The sequence below is a fragment of the Lipotes vexillifer genome, unplaced genomic scaffold (assembly GCF_000442215.2).
Source record: "Lipotes vexillifer unplaced genomic scaffold, Lipotes_vexillifer_v1.1 scaffold364, whole genome shotgun sequence".
Taxonomy (NCBI): Eukaryota; Metazoa; Chordata; class Mammalia; order Artiodactyla; family Lipotidae; genus Lipotes; species Lipotes vexillifer.
The window spans coordinates 827,417-847,689 of NW_006793912.1; the positions used below are offsets into that span (position 1 = coordinate 827,417).

Below are 20,273 nucleotides of genomic sequence, written 5' to 3' on the forward strand. Positions count from 1 at the left end.
CACACACACACACACACACACACACACACACACACACACACAGATATATATACACACATATATATATACACACACATATATATATATTTAAGAGTAGGTAGCCAGCCCATGTCTAAATCTGAGTCTTCCTAAGAAGGAAGTCAAAAGCTCAACTGTGGGTTCATAATGCTGAAAATACTAAGGCTGTTAATGAACAGCAGAAGATTGGAGGGCCCAAAGGAAGTGCTGTCATTTTTAATTTTTGCTCCAGTTAAATGTAAGTACATAGGAATCAGGGGACAAGTTCTACTTTTCTACAATGCTGAAAACCAATTTTACTCATGCTAAGATCATAACTTATGCGGTATGAGGAGAAGTTTTCAAGACTGTATTTTGAATTATGAATGAAAGACATAACAATAGTGATACACGCAAAATTTACATAAGTACAGTTGCAAAAGATACCTCATCATCTCTGAATGGAGATGATTGTTTTTAGCACTTGCTTTTGCAAGGAAACTTCTCTTTGTCCCTTAAAGATTCTTTGGGTCACTTCCTCTCCAGTCCAAATCTCACCTGGCGAGATATGCAGCACTTGGTTGTCTGGACCTCTGAGTATGACCCACTGGCCAATAACCCTGGATGGAAAAAGAATGGAGCAGGCTTGATGGTGAATAGTCGATTTGGATTCGGGTTGCTAAATGCCAAAGCTCTGGTGGATTTAGCTGATTCCAGGACCTGGAGCAGTGTGCCTGAGAAGAAGGAGTGTGTTGTAAAGGACAATGACTTTGAGCCCAGGTAAGTGTCTCCAGGAATTTTAAATAAATGTGTGCCCATGGCAGTATGTGAGTATGACGTTTGTCACTCTGCCTAATTTTTCTCACCTACCCTTCTGAAGTAGATGGAGATGGCATTTTTTAGTGTTCCCTGTGTGTCCATGAGGAATGACAGAGATCAAAGATTTGCAAATCATGTTACCATATTTGTATTTTCCTCTCATAGCCTACCAACCAGATAGCAGTAAGTTAATGTGCACAATTGTTTTATATATCACTAAGAAAAATCACTGCCAATTAAACTATTACCAACCGTCAGTTCTTTAATATTCATTCCAAATTCAAAGATGTTAAAGTTTTTTTTAATGCATCTTAGAAATGATGAAATGCAGTACTTGCCAACCAGTGTTACCCCAAACCTACTTCCAAAGGAACCTCTCTTCATGCCACAGTGCTTTGTCATTCATGACTTTCCTTCCGTGAAGGATCTTTTATCATATGGCTTTCAATTAGACTACACCTCTCCCACTACATCTAGCTACGGAAGCAGAATCTCGTATCAAGGCAACTGCAATTATACTGAAGACCCACTCACACAAAATACCCAAGGGTGGGAGGCTTGGAGGGCCTGCATTAGGAAGAGAAAATCATTTCTTAAGAGGGTATATTTCAGTATTGGACCACTTTTTGATGGCTATAAGGCAAATCTGCTTGAATTCAGTGCCATGGCAAATAGCATTGTATTTAAGTATCTGTGTCTTCCTTAACATTTTTTTCCCTTTTTTCCCTTTTTATTTTATTGTGTTAAGAAGTCTTAACATGAGATCTACCCTCTTAAATTTTAAGTGTACAATACATAATTGTTAACTATAAGTACAATGTACAACTGATCTCTAGAACTTATTTATCTTGCTTAAACTTTATGCCCAGTGATTAGGAACTCTCCATTCCCCCCACAAGCCTCAGGCAACCAACATTCCACTCTTTGATTCTATGAATTTGAGTATTTTAGATACCTCATATAAGTAGAATCATGCAATATTTATCTACCTGTGACTGGTTTATTCACTCACCACAATGTCCTCAAGTTGTATCCATATTGTCACATAAAGCAGAATTTCCTTCTTTTTTAAAGCTAATATTCCATTGTATGTATGGAATATTACATATTCCTTATCCATTCATCTGTTGATGAATATCTAGGTTGTTTCCACATCTTGGCTACTGTGACTAATACTACAATGAACATGGGAGTACTAATATCTCTTTGAGATCCTGGTTTCAATTCTTTTGATAAATATCCAGAAGTGAGACTGCTGGATCATACGGCAGTTTTATTTTTATAGGAAACTTCATACTGTTTTCCATAGTGGCTGTACCATTTTGCACTCCCACCAATTGTGCAAGGGCTCCAATTTCTCTACATGCGCATCAACTCTTGTCTTTTTTTTTTTTTTTTTTTTAATAGTCATCTGACTCTTGACAGGTGGTTTTTTGTTTGTTTGTTTGTTTTTTGCGGTACGCGGAGGCCTCTCACTGTTGTGGCCTCTCCCGTTGCGGAGCACAGGCTCCAGACACGCAGTCTCAGTGGCCATGGCTCACGGGCCCAGCCACTCTGTGGCATGTGGGATCTTCCCGGACAGGGGCACGGAACCCATGTCCCCTGCATCGGCAGGCAGACTCTCTACCACTGCGCCACCACGGAAGCCCCTTGGCAGGTGTTTTGATGTGGGTTTTGATTTGCATTTCCCTGATGATTAATGATGGTAAACATTTTTTTTTCACATACCTGTTGGTCATTTGTATGTCTTCTTTGGAGAAATGTTGATTTAGGTCCTTAGATCATTTTTGAATCAGGTTGTTGGTTATTTTGCTATTGAGTTGTAGGAGTTCTTATATATTTTAGAGATTAACCCTTTATCAGATATTGTCTACCATTCTGCAGGTTGCCATTTCAGTTTGATTGTTTCCTTTGCTGTGCAGAGGCTTTTTAGTTTGATGTAGTCCTACTCGTTTATTTTGTGTGTGTGTGCTGCCTGTGCTTTTAATGTCATATCCATTAAATCACTGCCAAGACCAATGTCATGAAGCTTTTTCCCTATGTTTTCTGCTAGGAGTTTTACAGTTTCAGTTCTAATGGGTGGGTTTATTTCTGGGATCTCTATTCTGTTCTATTGGCTTGTATTTCTGTCTTTATGCCAGTACTATACTTTTTTCTTTTGAAGTATAGTTGATGGACAATATTATATAAGTTGCAGATGTAAAATATAGTGATTTACAATTTTTAAAGTTTATACTCCATTTATAATTATTATAAAATATTGGTTATATTCCCTGTGTTGAACAATATACCCTTATAGCTTATTTTATACCTAAGAGTTTATACCTCTTAATCCCCTACCCCTGTATTGCCCCTCCACTTCCCTCTCCACACTGGTAACCACTAGTTTGTTCTCTATATCTGTGAGTCTGTTTCTTTTTTGTTATATTTACTAGCTTGTTGTGTATTTTAGATTCCACATATAAGTGATATCATACAGTACTTGTCTTTCTCTGACTTATTTCACTTAGCATAGTACTCACCAAGTCCAGCCATGTTGTTGCAAATGGCAAAATTTCATATGGCTGGTTAGTATTCCATCGTATGTGTGTGTGTGTGTGTGTGTGTGTGACATCATCTTTATCCATTTATCTGTTGATAGACACTTAAGCTGCTTCCATAACTTGGCAATTATAAAAAATGGTGCTAGGAACACTGGGGTGCATGTATCTTTTCGAATTAGTGCTTTATTTTTTCTTCAGTACCATACTGTTTTGATTGCTGTAGCTTTGTATTATATTTTGAAATTAGGAAGTATGATTCCTCCAGCTTTGATCTTCTTTCTTGGGGTTGATTTGGCTATTTATAGTCTTTTGTGGTTCCATATAAATTGTAGAATTTTTTTTCTATTTCCAGAGAAACCTTATCATTTTCTTGTGCATTAAAATTACTTTATACCAGGGCTTCCCTGGTGGCTCAGTGGTTGAGAGACCGCCTGCCGATGCAGGGGACATGGGTTCGTGCCCCAGTCCGGGAAGATCCCACATGCCGCGGAGCAGCTGGGCCCGTGAGCCATGGCTGCTGAGCCTGCGTGTCCAGAGCCTGTGCTCCGCAATGGGAGAAGCCACAACAGTGAGAGGCCCACGTACCGCAAAAAAAAAAAAAAAAAAAAAAATTACTTTATACCTAATCCTGAATTGGTTTCTACTCGTAATAGAGAGAGACAACAAGCCTAGCTGAGTATCTCCTTAAGAGTGTTGTGTACGTATTTCCATAAAATGCAAGGAAGAAGAGATACACTTTGTTCAGTGATGATTCTTTAATGTATTTAGAGCCCTGAAAGCTAATGGAGAAGTTATCATAGAAATTCCAACAAGAGCTTGTGAAGGACAAGAAAATGCTATCAAGTCACTGGAACATGTGCAATTTGAAGCAACAATTGAATATTCCCGCAGAGGAGACCTTCATGTTACCCTCACTTCTGCTGCTGGTAAATTTCAAAAAACAAAACAAAACAAAACAAAACAAAACAAAATTCAACTTCTTCTAAATTATGTGTTTAAATTTTTCAGTATAAATTAAATGATTTCAAATCAATGATTGATTTTTGTTTATATATAGATCTAAGTCTTCCCATAGACACTTCCAGGTCTTAAAAAATATGTTTGGTTTTTTTTTTTTTTTTTTTTTGCGTCAGAACTCTGCTCTGCTCATTCAGACTGATCCTTAGATAAGCAAAGAATGAGGCCTATTCAAATAATACCAATTAATAAACCCTTCTGAGTTATGCATTTTCAAACTGTGCTCATTATCCAAGGTCACTGATCTATCATTCATTTCTCTCAGGTAACACATTAGTGAAAGTTACTCTAATAATTAAGCTGACAGATATATCAGTCTCATCCAAGGAATTAAGTGGAAAAACTGAGAATTCTGATCCATGAAAGAGAGTTGAGGAGACTAACAAATTTTCCACAATTATATGATTAAGGCATATGATATGATATATGGACATTTGTCCTTTCCTGAAAGGTTACTAAGTCAGACAAGATCACAGATGGTAAAGAGCTTGTGAATTTAAACCACGATCCAACCAGGAGAAGCTGTCCTAATCCTTTTTCATGTTTTAGTAGGATTCAACTGACTAAATTTAATTCCCATAAGTGATGTATGAGAAAGATGAACTATCTCTATAATGCCCTTCCAGGATATGAACTTCCTAGAGGTTTGGAGTAAGTTCTGTTAATTCTGGAATTATGCTTCCTTAATACCTTCAAATTGGCCTGAAATATTGGCAGAATGCTTTTTCATTAATGGCCCTATAGTTCATTTGACACTTTCTCTTAAAAATATTATTTATTGATCTATAGAGAACTTGGATTTGAAAATTTAGAGTAACTACTCTTACTAGTAAACTACTCTTCTAGTAGCTTTTATATGACAAGAGATTAAATTATATATGGCTTTACTTTATTTTATTATGTCTATGCTACATTATAGACTCAGGCACCTATTAAATTTTCAAAACTTCCTATTAAATTTCAAAATGATAGTTCCATTAATATGTATGTTAGGTCTTTGATGCTTTTCTTTAATGTAGTTCATAAACATAGTTCTCTGAGTTCTCCTTATTCAGATAAACCTTACTCAATATATTCATCCATTATTTATTTTTCTACAATATTTATTGACAACTTATTATATGTCAGGCAATGCACTAAGTACTGTGAATAAAAACTTTTTTATTTCCTGAGAATGTCTCCATCCTAGTATTATACTCAAAGGGAAAATTAAGAGGGCTAGTTTTTCCCAGCTTCCATTTTCAGTTATCAAATGCTAAAGTGTGTCCTACTGTCAGATCTGTTAGGACACTTGTTAATTTGTGATGCTTGCATGAAAACAGGAACCAGCACCGTACTGTTGGCTGAAAGAGAGCGGGATACATCTCCTAATGGCTTTAAGAATTGGGACTTCATGTCTGTTCACACATGGGGAGAGAATCCCATAGGCACTTGGACTTTGGGAATTACAGACATTGTAAGTATGAATGAAAGGATACAGAACCACAAGCTCACTTTTAAACACTCTGAAGCTCTTTTAAAGTTAGTGCATAAGAAAGGGCCCAAAGGAAATTTGATCACTCCTTATAGAGGTAAGGAGAAAGTTTAGTGTTTCAAGCTCTCCCCACTTGGCTATATAGAAAATAAATTTTAAAAAATTAGGCACCAGCCATATAAGAAGGAAGAAAAGATATTTTGATACACAATGTGACAGACTGTGGGGCAAATCCAAGTATACCCATGTCAGAACACAGCCAGCCACATGACCTACTCAGCCACCAGAATCAGCTGTATTTACAACCATAGTTAAATGCTACACCAACTTTGCTATGACACTCTGCTGGGGTCATATGACAGAACTCTTACCAATATTTACTGCAGTGGCTATTTAAAAGTAGCTTACTTGTTAGATAACATATCTTATTTAATATGACTTTTTAAATTTTGTTTCAGTTATGAAACAAAAGCATTTCTCAGTTTTCTTTCTGTTTGCTAACACTGATTTTCATCTATAATTGTAACACACAGTCCCAAAAATAAAGTGTCTGAGCAAAAAGCCAAATACATTTGAATTATTTACTTTTATATCATTTCTCCAGCATTTTCTATAGGTGAGCATATGAATGAATGGTTTTTCAGGTCCAAGTTATTCTGAGATAGCAGTGTTATAAGTACCAGTAGCACCAGATTCAATGTCTAGATAACTTTTTAAAAGTAAATGATTTTAAATTCCTGGAGATGTTAATTAAATTAATAAAAATTCTACAGTCATTGTTACTTTTTTTCCTCTGAGAATAGCTTTCACCTAAAGATGGCTAAAATTGTGATTTAGCAATGGAAGTTGTAAAAATTTCTGCTCTCATAGGGAGAACAAGAAAACATTCTTAGTCTATGGTCCTGTTCCTGACCTTGGCCTCCATTCTTTAACTCAGTTTCACCATAAGGAAACTAAGAGAATCTGTTTACCAAGATGGGACTATTTTATACCAAGTCTGCAAAATCTGACTCTACAATTTTAGATTTTTTTAAAAGATATTTTAGATTTTTTTTAAAGATATTTTAGATTTCAGCATTATTTTTAACATAATTGTTGAGCCTGTGAAAATTATGACTCTTCCCATAAATATACAGCTCTTAAGGACTGCTTAATGCTGAAGGCTATTTATATTACTCTGCAGACTTTTTTTTTTCCAAATGGAATGTTTCTACAAGTTGATAATTGATAAATATAATTCTCATTATATAAGATACAGTCAACTTTTCAAGGACACACCCAGTATAGAAAAGAAGGTTCACGTAGAGAGTTCTCCTTTTTTAATTGAAGGCAATTAATCAGTTTTTAAATCTTTGAACCTGTCAACTATCTATTTTCATAGGAACAGCGAGTCCAGTGATTTTTGTCTTTGTACCCAGAGCTCTACACATGAAATACACAGAATTTTAAAATTAAACTATAAAATTTAGCTATTTTGAAGGAGTTTATATTGCTCAGAACATACACTAAAATTATGTATGCTTACTCATTAGTCTGGAAGAATGCAAAATGAAGGAAGAATCGTGAACTGGAAGCTAATTCTGCATGGGACCTCTTCTCAACCAGAACACATGAAACAGCCCCGAGTGTACACGTCCTACAACACCGTTCAGAATGACCGAAGAGGGGTGGAGAAGATGGTGGATTCGGGGGAGGTCTGTGTGGCTCTGTTCTTACTGGCATGTTCTTTTGTGAACTGTAGTAGACAATGTAGTGGGTGAAGCTGCCCCTAACTTTTAGGCAGGAAGTGAATCAAACATGGGTTGGCAGGGCTTCCCTGGTGGCACAGCGGTTGAGAGTCCGCCTGCCGATGCAGGGGACATGGGTTCGTGCCCTGGTCCGGGAGGACCCCACATACTGCGGAGCGGCCGGGCCAGTGAGCCATGGCCACTGGGCCTGCACGTACAGAGCCTGTGCTCCACAACGGGAGAGGCCACAGCAGTGAGAGGCCCGCGCACCGCAAAAAAAAACAAACAAACAAAAACATGGGTTGGGAGGAAAGGGAGTAAGAGTAAACTGTTTATTTTCCACAGGAAATTGTTTCATTCATTTATTCTTTTATCCGAAAGTTAGAAATTAAAATTAATGAATTCGAATTATTCAGTTCTCTAACATGAATTTTCTCCATTTATAACAATATCAAATTTTAAAGAGAGCTGTCTTTTTGTATGATCACATATAGCTAACATTTGTATTGCACCTAGTTTGTAAGCATTTTTCACATTGTCTCATTTAACTTATAATCCTTGTAACCTAGAAAGGATAGACCTCAATATGTCCATTTTACAGAAAGAAGACTAAGCCTCAACTGATCAAATCATGCAGGCTTCTCTTTACTAATTCCTTAACTGACACTTCTTGGCAACTCCAAGGGGAGCTATAGAATCACAGTTTCTCTCAGAAAATTGCCAAGGAAAGCTAAAGTCAGTCAGTTACATTCCTAGGTCTCAGCCTACTGAGGCTGCTGGCTTCTCCCTTATCAGATGGTGGGCAGAATGCACATTTTCTTTATCTCTGTATCCCCCAGGCCTCTAGCACAGTGCCTCAGATGTAGTAGGTAGGTTATCAGAATTTCCAGAATGTCCTTTCCTGAATAGGTCTGGCTCTGTGACAGGTGTTTTGGAAGGTACAAAGACATTATTTATTCAAGAAATTTATAAACTAGCTGTGAGAAGGCCTCAGCTCATATTATGGCCCCATTTACGTTCTGCAGAATAGCTTTCCTCTGGGACTCCACCTTGGAGGCCTCTTCTTCCCAATTCTGGAGGCAGGTGGACCTTGTGGGTATTTCTTCCTGCAAGATTCCTTAAGGGGTATTAACAGGACCATTTGGCTGTTAAAATACTGAAATGCTTCCACAACGGTTGACAAAGAGCCGCTTCTCTGATTTCTCCAGTTCCCCCCTTCCCCGCCCACCACCCCAGTCTCTTCCCAGGCCCCTTCTGAAAACTCAGAGGCTGAAAGGGCAGCTCCTGACAGGGCAAGAGGCCTCTAGAAAGCTATTCCCACACGACAGCACTGTTGGCACCTCTGTACGAGTTATTACCTATTTTATTGTCAGCTCCTTCCCAAAACATGGGTGGGAGGAAAGGGAGTGGGAGTGGTAAACTGCTTCTTTTCCATAGGATGAAACCCTACTATCTTTTTTTTTAATGCCGTACGCGGGCCTCTCACTGTTGGGGCCTCTCCCGTTGCGGAGCACAGGCTCCGGACGCGCAGGCTCAGCAGCCATGGCTCACGGGCCCAGCCGCTCCGCGGCATGTGGGATCTTCCCGGACCTGGGCACGAACCCATGTCCCCTGCATCAGCAGGTGGATTCTCAACCACTGCGCCACCAGGGAAGCCCCCTACTATCTTTTAAAATTTACTTTTTCATCCAGAATTCAGACATTAAAATTAATGAATTCAATATTGTTAAATTCCCTAACATGAATTCTACTATAGCAGGCTGACAAGTGAAGGAGACCAATAGTTATGAGCGCTTACATACATCATCTGGTTCAATCTTCAAAACCACCAGAAATGGAGGGATTCTTATTGCCATTTTACAGGAGAAGTTCATGGAGATTAAAAAAGTACCAAAGGTGCCTCAGTAAATGAGAAAATGAGGATTGAACTCCGAGACACTGTGATTCCAAGCCTTGTGCTCTCTCTGCTCCCCAGACTGCCTCTCGAGGGGCAGGCAGTGGGCGTGTGCTGCAGCTGGCTTGCCTGCTCCTAAATAATGAGCCTTCTCCCCTTTGCCGGTGGCTTTCTGTGTTTCAGGAGCAGCCCACACAAGAGAACCTGAATGAGAACCCTCTGGCATCCAAAAGCCCCAGCAGCAGCGGTGTGGGGGGCAGAAGGGATGAGCTGGCAGAGGGAGCCCCTTCTGAGGCCATGCTACAACTCCTACAAAGCGCTTTCAGCAAAAACTCACCCCCAAAGCAATCACCAAAGAAGTCTCCAAGTGCAAAGCTCAACATCCCTTACGAAAATTTCTATGAAGCCCTGGAAAGGCTGAACAAACCTTCGCATCTTAAAGACTCTGAGGATAGTCTGTATAATGACTACGTTGATGTTTTCTATAACACGAAACCTTATAAGCACAGGGATGACCGGCTGCTGCAAGCTCTGGTGGACATTCTGAGGAAGGAAAATTAAAATGAGTGGTGGTCCTAAGTTGGAAATAGTCATGCTTTTTCCTTCCCATTAGATATTGCCTGTGTCTGAAGTGGTTGTTTTGTCATTGATTCTTCTGCTTGTAATATCCTTTGCGGTACTTTTTTTTTTCTCCCCAACCTGGAGAGTTGAAAGCTATGAGCTCAAGCAGTAAATCCAACTTCCTGAATTGATTATAGCTCTTTCAAAACACATCTTCCCTGCCTGCACAAGTCAAATGTTTTGTTCTTTCTGGAGCCACGGTTCACACGTGGTCCTCATACCACATGAGAATGCCTCCTCAAGCCTCCCATTTCATGTCTGAAAAGAAAAGGCATAACCTGGGCAACAGTTAATTTGAAAAAGTAATCTGCAAAAAATGAGAGGAAGGAAAACTATTCTTAACAGCTTGTCGTCTGTCTTCGCCATGTGGCGATTCAAATTCTGATGCCAAAGAAGGGTTTGGAAAGTCTCTAATGAAGGAGTTCACAATCAGACTCACACCCTGGGTCTTTCTACTGCAAAGTACTGCTCATTCAGGAAGTGGCCATTAGATCATTCTGGGGAAAGGCTGGGTTATTTAGATCCAGAAACAGGCCTCAAACCCTGCACTTTCTGGTTTGAGCAGTTTTAGAGCATTTTTCTTTGCTTGGCTTGGTGTGCCATGGAGAGGCCTCCATGGATCTAAAGGTGACTGTGACTCATGCTGTGAGCTCTGGCCTTCCTCTCTTCCTCATTACCTTCTACTTTCTCAGCCACAAACTAAATACTGAGAGAGCTACTGATACCACTTTCTTAGAACAAACTTATACTCGGGACTTGGCAAATTCCTAATAATAATATTTTTAATAGTCATAATAGGAAACCACTCATAACATGGAAAACCAATAACAGGAAAATATTCATAATAAGGAGAGCCAGTGGGAGGTTTCATTTGTTTTTTAAATTATGTTCATTAGAGCAGATTTTTCTGGATATTTGAAACTGAGTATTCATTCCTTGACACTAAAGGCCCTTCTCCAGTCTTACAGATGATAGTATCCAAATTCTCACCAAATTGTTTCCAAGCTTCAACTCAGAGGACACAAGCTGGCAGCCCAAAGGCTAGATTTTGTTTGGCATGTTAAATGTTTTAAATATGTGAGTGATTATTGAAAATATGAGATTTCACATAAAATCTAATTCACAGACCCATCTTCCCTCATCGCAACAGTTGGCTGGAGCTGAGTAGCAGCTTCCCAGCTAGACTTGAACACATGCCCCCGTGATACCCTGTTCCGTGCTGCTTATCATGGGCACCTTACAGGTCAGCATTCAATAGGCATTTGATTTTACCCTTTCCTGCACTAATGAACATGTACAAAGTGTAAATGCATTAGGAAAGAAATATCCCCAACTTCTTTCAGGTAGGATCTGTATGATAATCAATAATTATAAGAATCTGTCATGATCTAATTTATAGGCAAAAAAAAAAAAAAAATGGTATTTGAGACCCCTGAAAGTAGCTCTGAAATCTTGTTTGACTTATGTGTTTAATCTCACCTTACCCAGATGCTCATTTATACTAATTCATTAACTGCCAATCCCCTCACTTCCCATTCCCTATATGCTCACAAAGGTTCCAGTCACCTACAATACTGGCATTCTCCCACTGAGTTTGCTGTTTGCAATTCTTCCATGAAGTCTGAACTTCATAAGTCCACACATGCACTGGGCCAGGAAGAGAACTACATTGAACTAGATCAGGAAAAGAACCCTAGAGTCTGTCACTTGCTTTAAAGTGTGTTTGGTAAGACAAACTTTCACCCCCAATTCTACCATTTGAATTTGTGCAGAATGAGGGTATTTCCAGAGCAATACCCATGATGCATCTAGGATGTTCTCCTGAAAGAATTGCAGTATCCCTCTGTCCTTGGAAGTATCACATGTTTGATACATAGTGTTAGATAGAATACTGAAAATTTCTGCACATCAAAAAGTATTAAATAAAGCTGAAAAGTACCAGAGAGTTATTAGATCAATTAACTAAAAAAATAAAGCTAAGGCCCAGAGAGACCAATTAACGGTAAAAAATGAAAACTCATCCTATCCCCATTCCTAACCTAGTGCTAATTGTATGAAGCTTTCTTTTTCATTCTTCTGACAGTATCTTTTCCTGGTTAAAACCCCAACCAACCACTGGATTGTAGCCAAAGTTTCAATCAAGAGAAGCTTTAATGTTTAAATAAAGTCATGTTTGAATGTTTCCAACCTGGAACATACTGTTCAGACATAAAATATTTTTGTCAGTCTTTCTTAGTGCCTGTGTGGATTTTTGTGAAAATGTAGAAAAGGAAACTTATATAATATTTCCCTCAGAATTTTAAACTATATTTTCTTTATAGGTATTTATAATGCTTTACCAAATGCTTTTATCAAACAGAATTTTAAAAGGCATAATAAATTATATCAAAAACCAAAATTTTCCTGAGAATAAGAGAGTTTCATCCAATAAAATATTTTTGAAAGGCATGTTCCTCTGTCAGTGGAAAAAAAAAAAGTGTAATATATATGTGTTGTGGTATTAAAAATGACATTTGTCTAGTAGCCTAATACAATGTGTAGCTGAGTTTAACATGTATGGTCTTAGCATTTTTAAAGGAACTCCCACATTATATACTTGATGTATTAACTAGAATATGTACAACATGCTTATAAATCAAAGGAATAAATGGTTTCTCACAAAGTCAAAAAAAAAAAGCTTATGTCTCCAACAAAAACAGGACCTCCTTCTCTTACTTATTATATTTCCCAAATGAACTGTAAAAAGGAAAAGGTGAAGGTTTATATTAAGAAGTTAAACGGGCTTTCTTTCCTTTTTTATTAATTCTTCTTCTTCTTTATTTTTTGGCTTCACCACAGGGCATGTGGAATCTTAGTTCCCCGACCAGGGATTGAACCCAAGCCCCCTGCAGTGGAAGCGTAGAGTCCCAACCACTAGACCACCAGGGAAGTCCCTAAATGGGTTTTCTTGAAGGTAATTTAAGAATCTGCTTAAATAGGTATATTTCATTTTCCTTTATAGCCCTGTCTTTCACTGTGTGAGTTGTATGATTTAGCATTAACTAAAGTGTTGAGGGAAAAGCAGAAAACAAAAAAACAAAAAAACCCGAACTACAGGGACTGCACGTGAGAGAAGTCATTTGCAACAGTTCACTAATCATGACATTGTTTATAGGCCAGATTACAGCAACTAAGCATTAACTCCCTCCCAGAGGGCCCCTCATTAGAAGCCCCCAATTCCTAAGTCTGATCTCCTATTCTCAGGCCCATTTTTCTCTCCTGCTTCAAACCTTCATTCCAGGAATTTCCACCCACCATTTCAGAATCTGACCTCTTCCTACTGGGGGGTGGGAGGGGGAGTGTTGGTTTTCCCCCAGACCCCATTCCTTCCCCCTAAGTTATAAATACTCAGTAAAACTAAAATAATTTTTCAAGAATCCCAGAGGATTGTTCAACTGGCTTTTGTCCTCCATATCCAGCCACCTTCAAAGTCTTCCCACCAGGAGGGTTGAAGATATATCTCTGTTTTCTTCTGAATGCCCATTTGGTAACTATTGGACTAACCATGTGCAGGTTGTGAGTAAAAACACAAATACACACACATGACTCAAGGACAGACATTAATTCTTAAACATAAATTTAAACCCATAAGGAGGAAGAATAATGTTTTCCGAACTGCCTCATAATTTTACGAGGCTATGTAGCACTAATACACACAATGATGACGATTATTCACTCTTTCTGCCCCAGTGGACAGAGTGTACTTTCCTGGCCTATGGATGCTAAGTTTGATCTGCTTTGGTCAATGAAACATTAGTGAACGTGGTGCAAATAAGGGCCCTAAATCTGCTCGCAGTTTGGCTTGGCGCTTACTTTTCAGTGGTTCAGTGTTATGAGAAGAGTATGTTCCTGGGAGCTATTGCCTCTTCAGCCTGTTTCCGGAACAGATATATATGGAGCAGATCCACATTCTGGAACAAACCCCAGCCATCTCACAGCATGAGCCAGAGCTGTCCAGATGAGTGCAGCCTAAATAAACTGAACTTGTCACCTTGGCAAGTTGAATTGAGAATAAATGCTTGTTGTAAGCAACTGAGTCTCCAGGTAGTTGAATACACAGCCTTACTATATCAACAAAACTAATAAAAGTTCCATTTGTTCATTCCACTACCAATACCATCCCTTTCAAATTGTGCTTTCTTGAGCCTAGAGTACAAAAAAAGAGCCAGTATTAAACCATGCACCTCTTAATGCTGATCCAATAGATAAACAAAGACCCTGCCCAAGCTTAGTTCCACCTGGAAGCAGAGCCTCAGATAATGAACAACTGCATACAGGTAGTCATTTAGGAGGTAATAGCCAAGAGCAAAAATGACTCTCACATAACTCTCAAGGAGCATGGAGTAACATTGATCAGCACAAGACTTCCCAAAGACTAGAATGGATGTTTCAGCTGAAAACGGCATTGGTAGAAGGTAGCTCAGAGCAGACACCTATGCTCCCCTCTCTCCCCCGTCCCTACCCCATCCAATGTCTTCACGGTCCACCAGCCGCTCTGAGAAGCCACCCCAGCATAAGGGAAGAAAACTTGATTGGCTGAGATCAAGTTGACACTACTTACTAGAAAGGCAACTTTCAACATAAACAAAGTTCTGTTACAAAAAAAAATGAAGTAACTTTTGCTCACTTGGGTTTTGGCTTGCAATTTGTACATCTGTACAATTTGTGTTGCCTGTATATTGCTACATGTAGATATTAGGTAAGCACTAATCTATCATCAGTGTATGGACAAAGAGGTGACTATGGTCATTATGTGTCCACCATTCTCAGGGCATGTGCAAGGGAGGCAAAAATCACTTTCTATATGGGACCTCTATCATATGTGCTCCTTCCAGACAACTTGCCTGGAACTCCACAAAGGACTTTCACTCTCATCCACACCCACATACCCTCCACCTCCACAGAAGCCCATATTGTAGGTATTTTCACTGAATACTTACATGGGGAAGGGGCCACAGTCTCAAAAAGGGTCTTGTTCATAGGAGAAGGTAGGGGGAAACATTCTCAGGTCTGTTTCTTCAGGGCTGTCATGACTATTCCCTTCCATCATCAGTTCCTTTATCCCTGTCCCTAGTAGCCCTAACAGCAGATGATTTATAAATCTAGATGCTGCTTTGATGTGAAGAGAGTAGCCTCTATATCTGGTTCTGCCTTAAATCCTTTAGAGTTACTTCTGGCATCATCATTAATAAAGGGCAAGAAAAGTCTGAAAATGCAACAGCAACACAAAGTGGCTAAAGGTATAGGTTCTTGAGTCAGCCACAAGTGAATTTGAATTCTGGCTCTACAATGTCCCAGCTGTGTGCCCTTGAGAAGGTTACTTCACCTCTCTGGGTCTTGTTTCTTCATGTATGGCAATGAAGTCTACTGCTCATAGGTTCACTGTTAGAATTAAATAAGATAATGGAGATAAATAATTTAGTATGGTTATTGACCTAATAACTATTCAATAAATTTTAGTTTTTATAATTAGTGAGACTTACTCTTATTATTACTGGGGTGCTGTGAAAAGAACATGGACATTAAAGCCAAATAGATTTCAATTTGCAGCTCTTACCTACAAATTCAAGAAGGGAGAAAAAATTAGAATCAATGAAGAAGATGGGGTAGAGGGGGAAGATGGTGGAAGAGTAAGACATGGAGATCACCTTCCTCCCCACAGATACACCAGAAATACATCTACACGTGGAACAACTCCTATAGAACACCTACTGAACGCTGGCAGAAGACCTCAGACCTCCCAAAAGGCAAGAAACTCCCCTCGTACCTGGGTAGGGCAAAAGAATAAACAGGGACAGAAGAATAGGGATGGGACCTGCCCCAGTGGGAGGGAGCTGTGAAGGAGGAAAGTTTCCACACACTAGAAGTCCCTTCGAGGGCGGAGACTGCGGGTGGCGGAGGGGGAAGCTTCGAAGCCGCGGAAAAGAGCACAGCAACAGGGGTGCGGAGGGCAAAGCGGAGAGATTCCCGCACAGAGGATCGGTGCCGACCGGCACTCACCAGCCCGAGAGGCTTGTCTGCTCAACCGCCAAGGCGGGCAGGGCTGGCAGCTGAGGCTCGGGCTTCGGTCGGAGCGCCAGGAGAGGACTGGGGTTGGCGGCGTGAACACAGCCTGCAGGGGGTTAGTGCACCACGGCTGGCCGGGAGGGAGTCCGGGAAAAAGTCTGGACCTGCCGAAGAAGCAAGAGACTTTTTCTTCCCTCTTTGTTTCCTGGTGCGCGAGGAAAGGAAATTAAGAGCGCTGCTTAAAGGAGCTCCAGAGACGGGCGTGAGCCCTGGCTAACAGCGCGAACCCCAGAGACGGGCATGAGACGCTAAGGCTGCTGCTGCCGCCACCAAGAAGCCTGTGTGCGAGCACAGGTCACTATCCACACCTCCCTTCCGAGGAGCCTGTGCAGCCCACCACTGCCAGGGTCCCGGGATCCAGGGACCCCCAGGAGAATGCACGGCGCACCTCAGGCTGGTGCAACGTCATGCCGGCCTCTGCCGCCGCAGACTCACCCCGCACTCCGTGCCCCTCCCTCCACAGGCTTGCTGCACATCCGTACCCCTCCCTCTCCCGGGCCTGAGTGAGCCAGAACCCCCTAATTAGCTGCTCCTTTAACCCCGTCCTGTCTGAGCGAAGAACAGACGCCCTCAGGCGACCTACACACAGAGGCGGGTCCAAATGCAAAGCTGAACCCCGGGAGCTGTGAGAACAAAGAAGAGAAAGGGAAATCTCCCCCAGCAGCCTCAGAAGCAGCAGATTAAATCTCCACAATCAACTTGATGTACCCTGCATCTGTGGAATACCTGAATAGACAACGAATCATCCCAAATTGAGGGGGTGGACTTTGAGAGCAAGATTTATGATTTTTTCCCCTTTTCCTCTTTTTGTGAGTGTGTATGTGTATGCTTCTGTGTGAGATTTTGTCTGTATAGCTTTGCTTTCACCATTTGCCCTAGGGTTCTGTCCGTCCGATATTTTTTTTTACTTAAAAAAATTATTTTTCTTAAAAATTATTTTAATAATTTTATTTTATCTTTATTTTATTTTATCCTCTTTCTTTTTTCTTTCTACTTTTTCTCCCTTTTATTCTGGCCATGTGGATGAAAGGCTCTTGGTGCTGCAGCCAGGAGTCAGTGCTGTGCCTCTGACATGGGAGAGCCAACTTCAGGACACTGCTCCACAAGAGACCTCCCAGCTCCACATATCAAACGGTGAAAATCTCCCAGAGATCTACATCTCAACACGAACACCCAGCTGCACTCAACGACCAGCAAGCTACAGTGCTGGACACCCTATGCCAAACAACCAGAAAGACAGGAACACAACCCCACCCATTAGCAGACAGGCTGCCTAAAATCATAATAAGGCCACAGACACGCCAAAACACACCACCAGACATGGACCTGCCCACCAGAAACACAAGATCCAGCCTCACCCACCAGAACACAGGCACTAGTCCCCTCCACCAGGAAGCCTACACAACCCACTGAACCAACTTTAGCCACTGGGGACAGACACCAAACACAATGGGAACTACGAACCTGCAGCCTGCAAAAATGAGACCCCAAACACAGTAAGATAAGCAAAATGAGAAGACAGAAAAACACATAGCAGACGAAGGAGCAAGATAAAAACCCACCAGACCTACCAAATGAAGAGGAAATAGGCAGTCTACCTGAAAAGAATTCAGAAAAATGACAGTAAAGATGATCCAAAATCTTGGAAATAGAATAGACAAAATGCAAGAAACACTTAACAAGGACCTAGAAGAACTAAAGAGGAAACAAGAAACGATGAACAACACAATAAATGAAATTTAAAATACTCTAGATGGGATCAATAGCAGAATAACTGAGGCAGAAGAACGGATAAGTGACCTGGAAGATAAAATAGTGGAAATAACTACTGCAGAGCAGAATAAAGAAAAAAGAATGAAAAGAACTGAGGACAGTCTCAGAGACCTCTGGGACAACATTAAACGCACCAACATTCGAATTATAGGGGTTCCAGAAGAAGAAGAGAAAAAGAAAGGGACTGAGAAAATATTTGAAGAGATTATAGTTGAAAACTTCCCTAATATGGGAAAGGAAATAGTTAATCAAGTCCAGGAAGCACAGAGAGTCCCATACAGGGTAAATCCAAAGAGAAACATGCCAAGACATATATTAATCAAGCTGTCAAAAATTAAAAACAAAGAAAACATATTAAAAGCAGCAAGGGAAAAACAACAAATAGCACACAAGGGAATCCCCATAAGGTTAACAGCTGATCTTTCAGCAGAAACTCTGCAAGCCAGAAGGGACTGGCAGGACATATTTAAAGCGATGAAGGAGAAAAACCTGCAACCAAGATTACTCTACCCAGCAAGGATCTCATTCGGATTTGATGGAGAAATTAAAACCTTTACAGACAAGCAAAAGGCGAGAGAGTTCAGCACCACCAAACCAGCTTTACAACAAATGCAAAAGGAACTTCTCTAGGCAGGAAACACAAGACAAGGAAAAGACCTACAATAACAAACCCAAAACAGTTAAGAAAATGGGAATAGGAACATCCAAATCGATAATTACCTTAAATGGAAATGGATTAAATGCTGCCACAAAAAGACACAGACTGGCTGAATGGATACAAAAACAAGATCCATATATATGCTGTCTACAAGAGACCCACTTCAGACCTAGGGACACATACAGACTGAAAGTGAGGGGATGGAAAAGATATTCCATGCAAATGGAAACCAAAAGAAAGCTGGAGTAGCAATTCTCATATCAGACAAAATAGACTAAAATAAAGACTATTAGAAGAGACAAAGAAGGACACTACATAATGATCAAGGGATCAATCCAAGAAGAACAAAGAACAATTGAAAATATTTATGCCCCCAACATAGGAGCCCCTCAATACATAAGGCAAATACTAACAGCCATAAAAGGGGAAATCAACAGTAACACATTCATAGTAGGGGACTTAAACACCCCACTTTCACCAATGGACAGATCATCCAAAATGAAAATAAATAAAGAAAAACAAGCTTTAAATGATATATTAAACAAGATGGACTTTATTGATATTTATAGGACATTCCATCCAAAAACAACAGAATACACATTTTTCTCAAGTACTCATGGAACATTTTCCAGGATAGATCATATCTTGGGTCCCAAATCAAGCCTTGGTAAATTTAAGAAAATTGAAATTGTATCAAGTATCTTTTCCGACCACAACGCTATGACACTAGATATCAATCAGAGGGAAAGATCTGTAAAAAATACAAACACATGGAGGCTAAACAATACGCTACTTAATAATGAAGTGATCACTGAAGAAATCAAAGAGGAAATCAAAAAGTACCTAGAAACAAATGACAATGGAGACGACCCAAAACCTATGGAATGCAGCAAAAGCAGTTCTAAGAGGGAAGTTTATAACAATAAAATCCTACCTTAAGAAACTGGAAACTCCTCGAATAAACAACCTAACCTTGCACCTAAAGCAATTAGAGAAAGAAGAACAAAAACCCCCAAGGTTAGCAGAAGGAAAGGAATCGTAGAGATCAGATCAGAAATAAATGAAAAAGAATTGAAGGAAACAATAGCAAAGATCAATAAAACTAAAAGCTGGTTCTTTAAGAAGATAAACAAAATTGATAAACCATCAGCCAAACTCATCAAGAAAAAAAGGGAGAAGACTCAAATCAATAGAATTAGACATGAAAAAGGAGAAGTAACAACGGACACTGCAGAAATACAAAGGGTCATGAGAGATTACTACAAGCAACTCTATGCCAATAAAATAGACAAGCTGGAAGAAATGGACAAATTCTTAGAAATGCACAACCTGCCAAGACTGAATCAGGAAGAAATAGAAAATATGAACAGACCAATCACAAGCACTGAAATTGAAACTCTGATTAAGAATTTTCCAACAAGCAAAAGCCCAGGACCAGATGGCATCACAGGCGAATTCTATCAAACATTTAGAGAAGAGCTAACACCTATCCTTCTCAAACTCTTCCAAAATATAGCAGAGGGAGGAACACTCCCAAACTCATTCTAAGAGGCCACCATCATCCTGATACCAAAACCAGACAAGGATGTCACAAAGAAAGAAAACTATAATCCAATATCACTGATGAACATAAATGCAAAAACCT

At 39.9% G+C, this 20,273-nt stretch overlaps 1 protein-coding gene across 1 annotated transcript in view; it reads left to right on the forward strand.

Annotated features, from left to right (window-relative positions):
* The window catches only part of PCSK1 (proprotein convertase subtilisin/kexin type 1), a 41,674-nt gene extending 30,850 nt beyond the window's left edge, over positions 1-10,824 (forward strand). Inside the window, exons 10-14 of the mRNA XM_007466870.1 lie at positions 544-777; positions 4,128-4,285; positions 5,699-5,832; positions 7,383-7,544; positions 9,655-10,824. Coding sequence (XP_007466932.1) covers positions 544-777; positions 4,128-4,285; positions 5,699-5,832; positions 7,383-7,544; positions 9,655-10,032 — 1,066 coding nt within the window. The 3' untranslated portion in view covers positions 10,033-10,824. The remainder of the gene's footprint in view (positions 1-543; positions 778-4,127; positions 4,286-5,698; positions 5,833-7,382; positions 7,545-9,654) is intronic.
* The last annotated feature ends 9,449 nt before the right edge of the window (positions 10,825-20,273 follow it).